We start from the raw sequence: 16335 nt of genomic DNA, 5'->3' as shown, positions 1-16335 counted from the left end.
ATCCTCCAAAGAGAAGAGATGGGAGCCAGTATGGTTGCCACAAGCATGGCATTTCCTATTGCCCTCACCTATAAGACAAATTTCTAGAGCTCAGTGATGTCAAACCAATGCTATAAAACTATTTTCAATAGATGTGGGGGTATCGATTAGTATCCATCTGCTATTCCAAAAACCTGAGCCCCTTCATTCTAGATTAAGTCGAAATTCCAAGATGGGTTAATTTCCTTCTGGGTGGCTCCAAACACTGCATTCCATGGTCCCAATGTCTCTGAGTTATGCTCCTACACCCAATGAAAAATTACAAGGTTACTTTGCCCTATGGCATATATACCCGAATAAGTGTAAATGTGTGTGTTTGTGTTTGGATTATTAAATATTCCTATGAGTTTCTTTACTGGGGCCATTTCAAGTTTCATTTAAAGGGAAAACTTAGATAAAAGCATAGAATCCTGGTTCGGTTCCTCTCTCTGAATGGACAGTAGACTGTTATGATTGGAGCCAACCATGTGCTGCTGAGCCCCCTGGAGCTAAATGATGACTGGTCAGTGTTCCTAGATGTGGGTCTCTCTACATTCACCTTGTTTCACCAGCAGTGATCCATTCGGTGTTGATGGCCCTTGATGGCATTGTCACAGCACTCCAGGCAGGGCTGGTCTTACCATGAGGCGAACTGAGGCGGTCGCCTCAGGTGCCAGACTGGGGGGGGGGCTCCACTAGGACCCAGAGTGTAGAAAATTGTGTCTGCTACTGGTGCATATGTATTCTCTCTGATCTAGATGAACAGAGATGGAGGAGTGCTGTGCTGGAGGAAGAAGGGCACAAGAGGCAAGCAGGAGAAAAGGTGAGAGGGAATAACAGAAAGCAGCAGGAGCTGCAGGTAGAGAGAGGAGCAGGAGGAGCCTCTTATGTACCTCTCAAGCACCCCCAGAAGCCTAGACTGATTAACACCAGCTTCCCAGGGAGCTTCCTGTTTCCTGCTGCTTCCCTGAACCCACTTGAGAACAGGCAGTCAACTGAAATAGTAGGAGACAGTTAGGCCCTTAAGACGCTGATATCTTCCCTCACTCAGGCCCTGCTACCAGCCTGCTTATTTGTCCCCTTCAATTGAGTGTTGAGAGCCACTATAGCTGGCACAGAACAGCAGTCATGAGTGAAAGAAGAAAACGCCACTCTGGGGCAGCATTCGGAAAAAGAAAGAAAGCAAAGGAAGCTTTTCTATCTAAGCAGGAAGGAGCTCTCCTGAGATACATAGACACAAATGTTCACGGTGAGCCTTCCAGCCCCAGTGAGGATGTGAGTGGTGAGGAGATGCCTGATCTTCCAGTTAGTCAGAGTGCAGATGACCTGGCAGCTACTGCAGCATCCATATCTCCATCTCAAATGGATGTAACCATGCACATTCCTGAAGAAAATTGTAGATCAGAGAAGAGTGTGGTGGAGGCACAAGAAACAGCTGCTGCTGAGTTTAGTTCCTTAAGTCTAGATGATCCAGGACTGTGGACCCACTTGAGCAGTAGCCTAAGGGACTTCCTTGTACTGCATGGGCCACAGCAAGTGAAAAACTTCATGTTCCCCAAAGACTATGGAAGTTTCCATCCAACACATTACTGGCGTGAAATCCCCAGTGGTGACAAAGTGGCGAGGCCATGGCTTATGTACTCAAAAACCCAGAATGCTGCATACTGTTTTTGTTGCAAACTCATCCAGTCTAGTATCAGAGGGGTAGCCGTGTTAGTCTGAATCTCTAAAAAGCAACAGAGGGTCCTGTGGCACCTTTAAGACTAACAGAAGTATTGGGAGCATAAGCTTTCGTGGGTAAGAACCTCACTTCTTGTCTTGCATCTGAAGAAGTGAGGTTCTTACCCACGAAAGCTTATGCTCCCAATACTACTGTTAGTCTTAAAGGTGCCACAGGACCCTCTGTTGCTTCATCCAGTCTAATGTTCCAGCCACATTGGGTTCTACAGGAACAAAGGACTGGAAAAATCTGGCTAGAAATCTGGCATGCCATGAGAAGGCAGCAAATCACCAGAGAGCATTCCATAGGTGGAAAGAGCTTGAGATGAGACTAAGGTTAAAGGCCACCATAGATGATCAGCATAAAGAGAAGATTGCATCACAGTCTCTTTACTGGCAAAATGTTCTGAAAAGGCTCATTGCCATTGTGAGAATTCTTGCTACCCAAAACCTAGCACTGCATGGCACTTCAGATCAGCTGTATGTGCCAAACAATGGAAACTTCCTTAAAATTGTGGAGCTGATGGCTGAGTTTGATGCTGTACTCCAGGAGCATCTAAGAAAAGTCACCACCCACGAAATGTACACACACCACTACCTTGGAAAAACAATTCAAAATGAGATCATACAGTTACTGGCAACAAAAGTCAAACAGAAGATTGTGGCAGATCTGAAGTCAGGAAGATAACTCTGTTATTCTGGCCTGCACACCTGACATCAGCCATATGGAACAAATGACTTTAATGGTGCGTTTTGTAACAACAGAACCTAGTGAAAATGTCCCTGCAATGGTGACTGTCAGAAAGCATTTTCTAGAATTTATTGACATTGATGATACTACAGGAGCTGGTATGACAAATGTGCTTCTTAAAAAGCTGGAAGATACGGGAATTGCGATAGCTGACATGAGAGGTCAGGGCTATGATAACAGTGCCAACATGAGAGGAAACAACAGAGGTGTGCAGACATGGATCCGAGAGTTAAACCCTCAAGCTTTTTTTGTCCCTTGCAGTTCTCATTCATTGAACTTGGTGGTCAGTGATGCAGCATCAGCTTCTAGTGAATCTGCTGATTTTTTAAATGTAATTCAAAGCATCTATGTATTTTTCTCTGCATCAACTCGTCGATGGCAAATTTTGAAGCAACATCTGGGAACATCCTCTCTGACACTGAAACCACTGAGTGCCATACGATGGGAAAGTCGAGTGGAGGCGATAAAGCCTATCAAACACCAAATTCGGAAGATAGATGATGCCATAGTTGCCATTATGGAGGATAATGCTATGACAGGAACTGTTCATGGGAGAACAGTGGCAGAAGGAAATGGAATCACCAGAAACATACATAACTTCAAATTTCCGTGTGGCTTAGTGTTGTGGCATGACATACTGTTTGAAATAAATGTTGTAAGCAAGAGACTCCAAGGTGTTGACCTTGATATATCTGGACAAAGCAAAGTCATACCTACAGTCTTACCAGTCAGATGAGGGATTTTGAAACATTCTGAAGAGTGCACAGAAGTTGACAGAGGCACTTCACACTGAAGCTATTTTCCCACCCATTCAAGAATGCAATAGTCACCGAAGAAGAAGACATTTTGATTACGAGGCATGGGATAATCCCATAAGAGACCCCCAAATAACAATTCAAAGTTGAATTCTTTAACCAGGTGCTAGATTGTGCAATACAGTCAGTTGAAGAACGTTTCATGCAGCTAAAGGGACACAGCTATATATTTTGGATTAGCACTATACCTGAAGAAGACCTACACCAGCAATGCAGGGCACTAGAGACAGTGTTGACACATGATGATATGCGCGATATTGATGCGAGTGATTTAGGTGATGAACTGAAAGCCCTTTCAAGATACATTTCAGCAGGATCCACTCCAAAGGCTGTTCTGGAATACATGTGCACTAATAAGATGACCACCCTCTTTCCAAAGGCTTTTGTTGCTCTGCGCATACTTCTAACACTTCCTGTAACCATTGCCAGTGGAGAACGCAGCTTCTCCAAGCTGAAGTTAATAAAAACATATCTATGCTCCACAATGACACAGGCGAGGCTGGTCGGCCTTGCAACCATCTCAATACAGCATGAGCTGGCCCAGACTGTGGACCTTCAGGAAACAGTTCAAATCTTTGCAACTAAGAAGGCACGGAAAGCACCACTTTGATTATTCAAACAGATAAAAATGGCAGTGTTTACTACGCAGACAAGAAAAGTTACTTTTGCTGTTCAGGCATTTGAAAGTTAAGTGTTACTTAACATTTTTGAGCAAGGCATTTTAAGTTGTTAGTTCTCCTTTATTGGGGTAGGTAGCAGAGCACTACCATGAGAGGAGTAGAACAGGAAGAAGGCAGAATTGAGACCTTTCAAAGTTTTGGCCCAAGCGAGGGGGCATGGGGGCATCATTTGAGCTCCCTGCCTCAGGTGCCAAAATGTGGGCCGACCCTGACTCCAGGCATAGCTTCCCCATAATCTGTTACATGTTTCCTGCTACAGAAGAGATGAGCTCATCCAGAAAGATGACTGTAATTAGAAAATAGCATTCATAAAAAACTAATGGAATTAGCAACTGGACAAAGACATATTCCCCAAACTGTAACAACAACCTTAGCCAAGAAAACATTGGGAGACCTCCTAAAACTAGCTATCCATCCTATCTTCTTTAGCATGTTATCTTGGGACCAGATGCTCAAAGGTGCTGAGGGTCCTATCTGCAGCTTTAGGTACATGGATAGTTTCCAAAATCTGGCCTTGAGCACTTTTGAAAATTTTACCCGTTTATTTTAGGTGTGGTACAGCTGTCAAAAAGAAGGGTGCATATCATTGAGGAGAAATGAACGTACGATGTAATTTCCATTAGGACAGACTTAAGAGTAATATGAAGGGGAGAAAATGAAGTGCTTTGTTAAACAAACCATTGAGGCTATTTCTGGGGAAACTGAGGCAGAAATATAAATGATTGATGTGACTGAGGAATGTTAGGTGTCTCTTCCTGGAGTGTGTTCAAAGTTGTGCATGGTTGCATAGCAGAATAAGTTATATAGCACTCATTATCATAGATATTAAAGAACTTTTTAAAGTGTTTAAGTGTTATTATTTCCATTTTGCACAAGAGAAAATGAGCATACTTAGAGAGGTCTTGTTTCATACATTTCAAATCACATTAACAAAATGGTAAGTGGCATCATCATCAACTATTTCATAGACGAGAGAACAGAGCACAGAGTGAGGAAGTCAGGGAGATAATGAGGCAGGAATAAAACCCAGGTCCCTGTAATAAAATTCCTCTCCTCTGGAACCTGCTGGAGTCTGCAATGTCAATATTGATACATGAGTTATGAGCCCAGCAATTGGGGTGTGTCCGGCATTTTCATATAAAGCCAAGGGAGAGGCATTTAATTACCTTAGTCTCCATTGATAATCTCAGACATTGTGGCTAAAGTAATATATCAGGCTGTTCAGATGTCTGAAGGTGAGATACGTTCAATCGTACAGATACCAGACAACAGCAACATTTCCAAAATGATTTAACTTAGGCAGTTTAGAAAATGTTACACAGAATGCCTCTGGAGTTTTGACTCAACCATTGGGATGGCAACCAGCAGGAATTTAAAATGTTGATGGCTTTGAAAGTTAGACTATAAATTGCAGAATTTGTTTTATTTTCCCTAGATGAAACAAAGGGCAAACACTGTGACCAAAAGAGCTAATGCAATCTTGGAGTGCACAAACAGGGAACTCCTGAGTAGCAATAGCAAGATTATTTTATCTCCAGATTTGGTGTTAGTGCAACCGCTGCTGGAAGACTGTGTCCAGTTCTGGTGCCCACAACTGAAGAAGGATGTTGAGAAATTGGAGAGGTTTCAGAGAAGAGCCATGACAATGATTAAAGGATTAGAAAACATGCCTTATAGGTCCAAAGATCTTAATCTGTTTATTTTAACAAAGAGAAAGTTATGGTGTGACTTGATTACAGTCTATAAGTACCTAGACGGGGAGCAAATATTTAATAATGGGCTTTTTAATCTAGCAGAGAAAGATGTAACACAATCCCATGGCTGGAAGCTGAAGCTAGACATATTCAGATGGGAAATAAGGAGTACATTTTCAAAGGTGAGAGTAATTAACCATTGGAACAAGTTACCAAGGGTCGTAGTGGATTCTCTATCACTAACGATTTTAAAATCAAAATTGGATATTTTTTCTAAAAGATCTGCTCTAGCAATTATTTTGGGGAAGTTCTATGGCCCATATATTATACAGACGATTAACATCCTACATCCTACGTCCACATCATCTGAACCATCCTAAAGACGTCATCAGCTGAGGGGAGATGCAAGACCTTCTCCTTCTGCTCCTCAGAGCTGATGGTGGTGACATTATACTATGGGAATGGCAGCCTAATCTACTTGAGACCCAAGTCGAGCCATGATACTAAGAAACCGCTAGCTCTGCCTTACACAACTATCACCCTGAGGTAAAAGGGGATCTGAGCAAAATAATGGGTGACACGATGAAGAGATAAATCTCTTGTCTTATCAGTGCATATGTGGTTTCCTTGTAATTTCTCATGTTGCTTGGCTGACGACCCTGGAAATGGGATATGGAGACTTCCACTTATGTGGTTGATCCCATTCCCACCCTCCCATGCCCACACATGCACAGTTTAGTGTGAAGCAAACACACCATTCTGTTATGATGGATGGTCAGTTGTCTATAGCCTGTATATAAACTATAGTTTTGCATCCAGTTTTGGTCCCCCCCCCACTACAGAAGGGATGTGGACAAATTGGAGAGAGTCCAGCGGAGGGCAATGAAAATGATTAGGGGGCTGGGGCACATGACTTGTGAGGTGAGGCTGAGGGAACTGGGGTTATTCAGTCTGCAGAAGAGAAGAGTGAGGGGGGATTTGACAGCAGCCTTCAACTACCTGAAGGGGGGTTCCAAAGAGGATGGAGCTAGGCTGTTCTCGGTGGTTTCAGATGACAGAACAAGAAACAATGGTCTCAAGTTGCAGTGGGGGAGGTCTAGTTTGGATATTAGGAAACACTATTTCACTAGGAGGGAGGTGAAGCATTGGAATGGGTTACCTGTGGAGGTGGTGGAATCTCCATCCTTAGAGATTTTTAAGGCCCGGCTTGACAAAGCCCTGGCTGGGATGATTTAGTTGGTGTTGGTCCTGCTTTGAGCAGGGGGTTGGACTAGATGACCTCCTGAGGTCTCTTCCAACCCTAATATTCTATGATTCTATAGTCAACTGATATGGAGTTTCTCAGTCATTTCCTAGTGTTACAGATGTGCACATTACAGAACACATTCTCACAAAGGGCATTGGAGACACAAAGGCCAGATTCTCAGTTGCTGTAAATTGGTGTAACTCCATGGAAATCAATGGAGTTGTGCAGATTTATACCAACCAAAGACATGGTTCCAAGAAGTCCCACACTGGTCTAGCGTTTTCACCACCTAGGGTGGGATTTTCAAAGAAGCTTAGTGGAGTTAGTGGTTTAACTTCCATTTGCTACTTTATGTTGTGTGTGTGAGCATGAAGAGATAGAGCTAAGGCAAAGCAACATTCAGCCTTTAGTCCTTCCTCTGCATGTCCTGTTCTATCTCATCCAGCAGCGTTCACCAAATTCCTAGTCACATTCTCAGTATAGTATCTCCTATTGGGAAGCTAATTATCATAACAATTTACATTTGTGCAAAGTGGGTGTAAAATACTGCAGGATACTGATGACAATCAGGAGTAACTCCATTCAAGTCAATGGGTCTGAGTTTCCTTTCACTCAGCCTGGTGTAAATCTGGAGTAACTCCATCAGAGTCAGTGGGGCTGATTCTCCTCTACTGTGGTGTAAATCAGAAGTAACTTCACTGAAGTAAATGGGCCTGATTCTCTTTTCAGTCCCACCAGTGTAAATAAGGAATTATTTGGTCACAAATAGGTGTTACAAAGTGGGGAATGAGAGCCACTAGCTCAGTGCAGAATTAAACATGTTACCATTAACTGATGGCAAAATTACCCAGCATGGTTCACAGATTGTAGGAGCCCAGATCCTCTGCTGGTGTGAACTGGGGTAGTTCCATTAAAGAGCTATCCCATAATCCAGAGATCAGACCCTGAGACTTCCATCAGTGCGGGGTGGATGATCAAGCAGTGCCGGCCTGGTCAATAAAGCTTATTGATTTCACTATCCTATCTCATTATTTTGAGATTTAGCCAACAATGGTGCTGCCTAAAGCTTTCCAGGTGATGCCTTTACTTTTTGTGTTGGAAAAATGTAAAGTAATATGAATAGGTCCATTATCTCTCTCTCTCTGGCCCAATGACTATTCCATTGTGGATAAATACTTAACTAGTCCTTGGGCCAGAGAGAGAGAGAGAGACTGAGAGTCAGAATGACTCTGTATTCTAGTGGCTAGGGCACCTCCTGGGAAGTGGAAGACCTGGGGTCCAGTCCTCCTGTTCCAATGACACTTTCATTATTTATCCACAATGGAACAACTTCAACAGAACTGGAGGGAGGCCAACGGCAGGATATCCCATAGCCCGGTGCTTAGAGCACTCTCCTAAGAGGCAGGAGGCCTCAGTCGAAATCCTTTCTCCACTTCTGGCAGAGAGGAGGTGTAAAGGTGTGGGACCCAACCCTGCGGTGCCTCCTGCTGGTCATCTCATGGAATTAGCTCTTTTCCAGCCTGGGTACCCTCTGCAGGCCGGTGTCCCACTTGTAGCTGGCCCCGTGTCCCTCCCAGACCCCACTGCCCCTTTACCCTGGGGCTGCCCCCTGACAATACCCCCACCAGTCTCTATGGGTCTCTCCTCTCTGGGAAACCCCCAACCCTCTAATCCCCACCTTGCCTCAATCTGGGCTACTGCCAGTCATCACCAAGCCCCCGCTTCCTGGGGCAGACTACAGTGTATAAGCCATTCATCACAGGAAAGGGGATTCAGACCTGCTGCCTTCCTCTGCCTCCCAGTACCTCTATGGGCCTTGGACCAGGCCCTGCAGCCTGGGGAGTTGCCAGCCTGGAGCTCCCCTGCTCCTCTGGCCTTTCCCCAGCCCTGCTTCACTCCCAGTACCCTTTCTGCAGGCAGCCAGGCCCTGCTCTCTCCCAGCCTGGAGAGAGACTCTTGGGCCTCTGGCTCACAGCCTTTTATACAGGCCAGCTGTGGCCTGATTGGGGCATGGCCCAGCTGTGGCAGCTTCCCCAAATCAGCCCAGCTTAGCAGCTCTCAGCCACAACCTTCTCCCAGGGCTGACTTTAACCCCTTTTCCGCTGGATTGGGGGAGCCACCCCACTACAGGAGGGAATTGAAGTTGGATCTCCCCTAGTCCAGCTGAGTGCTCCAACCACTGGGCTAAAAGTTATAAGGTGGGCATCTCCTCTTCCCTTCCCATCAGTTATGTGTGGAGTAGGGCAGGTGCCAAACTCATTCCCACAAGAAGCAGCTTAGAAGTCTAAACCACCTGACTGCAGGTGGCAGGTTCCTGTTCAGGGATCACAAGCACCTAGATCCAAGAGAGGGGCAGGGCTTAGCACACACCCCTCTCATCGGCTTCTCCCCTTGGCTACTTTATGCAGCTCCCTGCCTAAGGTGCTGGCTCTCGTGGATCTCATTCTCATTCTGCACCTCTCTCTCTCTCCTTTCATTCTACAGGGAGCCCAGGTTCCTAACTCAGCTTTGTGAATCGCAGTGCTGCTGCTGTGATTTTCTCAGCACTGCAACACTCAGTGCTGCAACACCTGAATCGCTTTGGGGATCCCACCATGGGTGCCCAGGTTCCCACTCCCGGAGAGTGCCCTGATGTCTCAGGCAGGTGTTAGGACACCTATCTCATGCCTAACTCCAGTGGGATCTGCAAACCTGGTGAAGAGAGGCATTCCGCTGCCTATCTCGCCTGCAGGGCATGATCAGGTAAGAGGCTTCAGTGCGGGGCTAATTCCACAGCAGGGGAGAAAGGAGGTCGCCTTTATAATGTTTAGCCCAGTGGTAAGAGTATTAAACCAGGCCATGGGAGACCTGATCTCAACTCTCCCTGCCCACCTGATTTGGAGAATGGATTTGAACAGGGGTTTCCAACCTCTTAGATGCATGGCCAAACCACAGGGCCCTAGGATAGTCTCTGAGGCATATCTCTCTGAGTCTCTCCTCTTGATGCTGCTCCACTGTGTATATAAATTCAGGAGGCACTGGGCCAGAAAGAGAGGATCAGAATGACTCTAAAAGCCAGGGTTTAGGAATGTTAAATACTGGATAATGAGAGGGTCATGTTAATACCTTTGACTCTTTGGGCCCAAATATTCCAATCCAATTAATACAACAGTTCCTCATTAAGCCATTAAACTGATTTTGTCAGGATCCTGAACTCAACCATCTCATGGTCACTGCTGCCTAGGTTGCCATTCACTTATCCTTCCCCTACCAATTCTTCCCTGTTTGTAAGCAGCAGGTCAAGAGGAGCAGGTCAAGGTAAGCTCCTAGTTGGTTCCTCCAGCACTTGTACCAGGAAGTTGTCCCCAACACTCTCCAAAAACTTCCTGGATTGTCTGTACACTGCTGTATTGCTCTCCCAGCAGATGTCAGGGTGATTGAAGTTCCCCCATTAGAATCAGGGCCTGTGATCTGGAAACTTCAGTTGGTTATCTGAAGAAAACCTCATCTACCTCATCCTTCTGATCCGGTGGTCTATAGCACACCCCCACCACAACATCATCCTTGTTAAACTGCTTTGAAAATACCAGCCAGTGGTCCTGACTCCTGAATCTCCTCTGCACTCATCCAGTTTTACACCGCGGTAACAGCATGTAAACTGAGCAACACAGCCATGAATGATGCCTACAGCATATAGGCCATGCTTACAGGAGGTTGAGCTGGACCCAGGAAAGCCATGATTCTGAAATGGTTTTATGGGTCTTGGTGAATAACCAGATGAACCTGAGCTGTCAGTGTGAGGCTGTGACTAAAAGGGTTAACAAAATCTTTGCATGTATAAATGAGGGAATATGGTGCATGGATACTGATATCTCTCTATTTACCTTTTCCTTTGTGGGTTGAGAAGGATGAATAATCTCACTATGTTGAAAAAAATGTGATAGGAATAAGATGAGGAAAAGGAAGTTGTCCAGAGATGCAGGTTCAATTCCCTCTCCAATGGGTACTAGGGGCAGCAGAGGGTGGGGGTGAGGAAGGGGTGGCTATACTGTATAATGGGCACTAGGGGCAGCAGAGAGAGAGGGGTGGGCAGGGGGCGGCTCTACTGTATAATGGGCACTGGGGAAGCAGAGGGTGAGGGGTGGGAATCATATAATACCGTATAATGGGCACCTAGGTACTTTTGGTAATCCCACAAGGTGCCTAAATACCTTTAAAATCTGGTCCTAAGGGCCATATTCACAAAGTGACTTAGGTGTCTAATTTATATCTTAGGCACCTAAATCCAATGTTTAAATGCCACTGCCACATTCAGCTGCTGCCTAATATTATTGGTGCCGAAACTCATCCAGCACCTACATTTTCACTGTAAATGCTTTTTAGGCAGCTAACTTTTTGCCTCTGGGCTTGTACACAGATACCTCAGGCAGGTGCTTGGATGCCTATCTCACAGTGAAGTCCAGTGGGAACCACAAACCAGGAGATAGACACACTTTGAGCACATCTGCCAGATTGGGGCCTCTTCAAGAGCCTACTAGAGAAGGTGATGCCTACCTTCCAACTTTTAGCCCAGTGGCCTAGCCCAGAATGTGGAAGATCCCACTTCAAGTCCCCTCTCTAGATAGACATAGAGACATACTGAAGTTCCATTGGGTTGATAATCTATGATAATCTACTCCAGTGGTTCTCAACCAAGGGTATGTGTACCCCTGGGGGTACTCAGAGGTCTTCCAGGGGGTACTCAACTCATCTACATCAGTATTTCTCAACCTGGGCCTTGCAGCCCCAAAGATGATCATAGGATGGATTTAGGGGAGTCACGAATGCAGGGCTGGCATTAGGAGGTGGCAAGTAGGGCAATTGCCTGGGGCCCCACGCCATAGCTAAGTTACATGCTCCATCTCCGGGTGGGAGGGCTTGGGATTCAGACAAGGCTCACAAGTGAAAAACAGGCTCAAGTATCACACTGAAATATAAGTACAATATTTCTATTCCAATTGATTTATTTTAAAATTACATGGTATACATGAGAAAGTAAGCAATTTTTCAGTAACAGTGTACTGTGACACTTTTGTATTTTTATGTCTGATTTTGTAAGCAAGTAGATTTTAAGTGAGGTAAAACTGGGGGTACTCAAGACAAATCAGACTCCTGAAAGGGGTACAGTCATTTGGAAAGGTTGAGAACTCCTGATCTCATCTAACCTCCTGTAAACACAATCCATATATTTGTCTCCTCAGAAGATAGATTGAAATATGCCTTTTAGAAGGATGTCTCATCTTGTTTTAAAACCTCCATACAATGGCAAGTCCACCACCTCCAATCAGCAGTACATAGACTGTTAAATAGACAGATCGAGAGAAACAGTCTGAAAATGTTGTGTGAAAGAGAGAGGCCAAATTCTGTGAGATGCTGAGCATGTTCAAATCCCAATTACTTCAGAGTGAGAGACTGAGTCTAATTTCAGTGGAAGGTGGGTATGACCTGTCCCAATCACACATGCTGTCCATGGATTTAATCAGAATGGCTCCGTGAGAAAGGACTAATATGGGAGAGGATTTCAAGGACCTTCCCTCATGATTACGTGAGGCGTGCTCCATTTCATTTTGCCCTGCACACCATCATCTTGCAATCTCTGAATTCTTGTGGGAAAGGAGCAACTGCACCTACATTCCCCCTCTAAGGTCCAGCAAGGTCTCCCAGTTCCCCATCCATTGCCCCTTTTGGGTGGACACCCATCTCTCCCTCTCCCTCCTGACCAGGGTATTTCCTGCTGTGATGGGATACCGGGGTGCAACCTGGAACTGGGGTACCAGTGAGCCTTCTGTCTCACCAGCCTGGACTCCCTCTTACATTGTGCTGCTGTGACAAGATGCAGATCACCCCTGGTTTTGCACTCACACAAACCTTACACAGCTGCAGTTACATGAAGACTTCTCCCCAGCTCCCCAGGCTAGGAACCCAGAGCTGTACCATCTTGCCAGGTCAAAAGCCTGACCAGTATAAGTTTATTACCCAGTCCACCCCTCCCTCAAAGTGGAGAGGACAATGCACCCGTTTTTGTTCCTGAGCAGATTCCCCGAGCACTTCTAGAAAAATGCACTGTTTTAGGTAAAAAATATACACCAAACGTATTAATTATATAAAGATAGATTTTAAGTGATTATAAGTAACGAGCACAGAGATCAAAGCAGATTACTTAAGAAATAAAGAAGAATGCAATCTAAGCCTTATAAACTAGACAGGATTTGAATCAAGAGAGTCTCACCCTGTGAGATATCAAAAATAGTCCACCAAGCTTTCTTCTTTCCCACCTGGGATCTCCTTCTCAAGTTCAGTGTTTGTTCCTTAGGTATTTCCAGGTGTTGCATTTTAGGGGGAGTGAGGCCCTGTGATTATGTCACTTCCCCCTTTTATAGCTTCTTCCATGTGGTGGGGAACTTCATTATCCCAAACAAAGCCCCCAGCACAGTTTCTGCAAAAGTACAGGCACCAAAATGGAGTCCAATATTGCATGATTTAGTCACATGCCCTCGCATGCTTCAATGAGTCATGGCAGCCATTACCCATATTTTGGCTGAAGCGTCCATAGGAAAGCTTATCAGGTGAGGCTAAGATTTTCCCATGGCCCATTGTTTTTGTTGATGGGCCATTCAACTTGAATAGGCCATTCACAATGTGCTACCTAGACTGGATGTAAAGTACCTTGTGGGTGTTACCACAGGAGCAAGAACATTTGAAATACAGTACATAGTCAATATTCATAACTTCAGATACAAAGATGATACACGCCTACAAATAGGATAATCATATTCAGCAACCCATAACCTTTCCACTGACACCTCACATGACATATTTTTTACAAGATTCATCATAATTATTTCATAATCATATCACTATGGTGAATATGGGGTGCAGAGTGTCACACCTAGCTGCCTGCCTACACTGTGATATCCCCAGCACAAGACAGTCTGCCTATGCAGGCCTGTTTTGCTTTCTCTTCTGAGATGGGGCACAGTGGAATTACCACAGTTAACTTACCACACAGATCTTTAGAAGCAAGCTCATTTGTTTTTAAGGTGAAAGCATTGCAGAAAAAACATATTAAACCAATAAAAGGACCTACACACATGCTAACCAGCTTATCAGAGTCCACCTTACCTACATCAAGGGTTCTGGGAGGTGATTAGTCATTCCAAATCCAATCAGGTTTTCCTTTGGTTTCAGGTTCATAACACCTTTTGCTCAGAACAAGAACCCCCATGAATCTGTGAATCCTTTATCCAGTCCTTTGAAGAGACTGTGAATAGGTAATCAGCCAGACAACAGGTCTCCTTACCAGGCAAATCTTCAAGCAACTTCCTTTTGCATAGGGAAAAAGGCTTAATTTTTAAAGTTCACACTGTTTGAAGTTCCTAACGTTTCCCAAGATTTACATGAGCCAAGTCTCCTAAAGAAGTCACATACAATCCCACAACAACACGTAAACAATTGCATTTTATACAATGGAGTTACTCTTAATTCAATAAAGTTTATCCAGGAGACCGCAGGTGGTTGCCCTCTGTCATACAAGCATTCTCCTGATAGCTCTTCTCAGGGACCCCTTGACCTCTTTGCTTCTCAGGCTATATATGAAGGGATTGGCCATAGGAGTTAGGACAGTGTAGAAGACAGAGAACAATTTGTTCAGGGCTCTTATGGTATTGGTTCTTGGTAACAGGTACACAATGATCAGGGTCCCATAGAAAATTGTAACCACCATGAGGTGAGAGGAGCAGGTGGAAAAAGCTTTTTGTCTCCCAGTGCTGGAAGGGATTCTCAGAATGGTGATGATGATACAAGTATAGGATGCCAGGGTAAATACAAATGGGGGCAGAGTAAATAAGGATGAGAATATGAACATCACAAGTTCCATCAAGTGGCTGTCACTACAGGAGAGTTTCATCACCGGGGTGAAGTCACACAAAAAATGGTCAATTTCACTGGGGCCGCAGAATTTTAATTGTGACATTAAGGATACGATTATAGCAATTGCTACAAAGCCATTAATCCAAGACCCTGCCATTAGGTAGAAGCAGAACCTTCCACTCATATGGCCTGCATAATGCAACGGTTTGCATATCGCTAAATATCGATCATAAGACATCATCGACAAGAGACAATACTCTGAACCCACCAGAGAAGCAAAGAAATAAAACTGTACAATACAACCATGGAGAGAAATGGTTCTGTACCCAGTCAGGAGACAGAAAATCCCAAAATACTGAAATGTTTTGTTCTCACATTTCTGAAAGAAAAACAGATTTTTTCTATTCAGAAAGACTTTTTGTTTTAAATTGCATTTCAATTTTATTCTTAAAAGGTAAAAAATACCCCCAAAACTTGAAAATAAAACACAAGGTATCATGGCGGGATAAGTGAAACATTTTGTGTGACCCAAAAAATTTTTTGTGTTGACTTTTCTGGTTGGCCAGCAAACCAAAAAATCAGTTGTTCACACACTCTATACAGATCTTATCCACATTTAGGGTTGTGTGACATCCCAATGACAGAGCACCATTGTGGGGGTCAGGAGAGTTGAAGTTAATTCTTGACTCTGTGTGGCCCTGAGCGATCAATCCCGCTCTCAGTCCCTCAATTATCTCCTGTGTAAAATGAAGATAATTGTACTGACCCCCTTTATGAAGTGTTCTGAGGAGATTGGGACCGTGTCATGCTGTGCATTTAACATCACATAGAGCCAAAGCATTTAAGGCCAGAAGGGGGCACCAGAGTCTCAGCTCCTGTGTAGCACAGGCCATCAACACCACCCAGCACCCGCACAACTAAACCCCAAAACCGAAATGGGACCAAAGTATCACTGCCCACAGGAGACAGTGCCTGAGGCTCCCACAATGGCAGGGAAATATTAAGTGAGATACACCCACATAGTCCTGACAAGTGACCCGCACCCACATGCTGCAGAGGAAGGTGAAATACCTGGAGGAAAAATTCCATCCAGACCCGGAGCATGTGAGCAAGAACCAAGCAGCCACCTCCAAGGCCCAGCCCTCCCCATCCAGTGTCCCATCTCCAGCCATGGCCATCCCAGTGCTTCAGAGGAAGGAGATTAAAAAATAAAATCAGAACACATTCGACAGGATAGAGGGGAGGAATACCCTTCCTGAGCCCTGCAGCTGCCCAGGTGAAACCCTGAAGCATGAACTTTTAGTAACATAAGACATAAGCCAGAAGTGAGCTCCAAGACTGCTGAGACCTGTGCCTCACCATCCCAAGCAGCCCTATCACACCATTGCCCTCACAAAGCAAGACTGGTCGCAGTGGCACTGGTCATGGAGCTATTTAACATGAGAAGGGTATCTCGATTCTGCCTACAGAAACTAGAAAGAAGACACATAAGGAGAAACAACTTGTGCAAGGTCACAGAGCAGGT

General features: G+C 44.8%; 1 protein-coding gene across 1 annotated transcript; it reads right to left on the bottom strand.

Annotated features, from left to right (window-relative positions):
* Window positions 1-14466: 14466 nt before the first annotated feature.
* Window positions 14467-15048, bottom strand: LOC135886156 (olfactory receptor 5P55-like). Its single transcript, XM_065414017.1, has one exon. The coding sequence runs from the start codon at window positions 15046-15048 to the stop codon at window positions 14467-14469; it is 582 nt and encodes a 193-aa protein (XP_065270089.1).
* Between the last annotated feature and the right edge of the window lie 1287 nt (window positions 15049-16335).

Source organism: Emys orbicularis, chromosome 12, assembly GCF_028017835.1.
Source record: "Emys orbicularis isolate rEmyOrb1 chromosome 12, rEmyOrb1.hap1, whole genome shotgun sequence".
Classification (NCBI taxonomy): domain Eukaryota; kingdom Metazoa; phylum Chordata; order Testudines; family Emydidae; genus Emys; species Emys orbicularis.
Note: the sequence above shows the minus strand (reverse complement) of the source record. Positions and strands in the feature narration are given on the sequence as shown.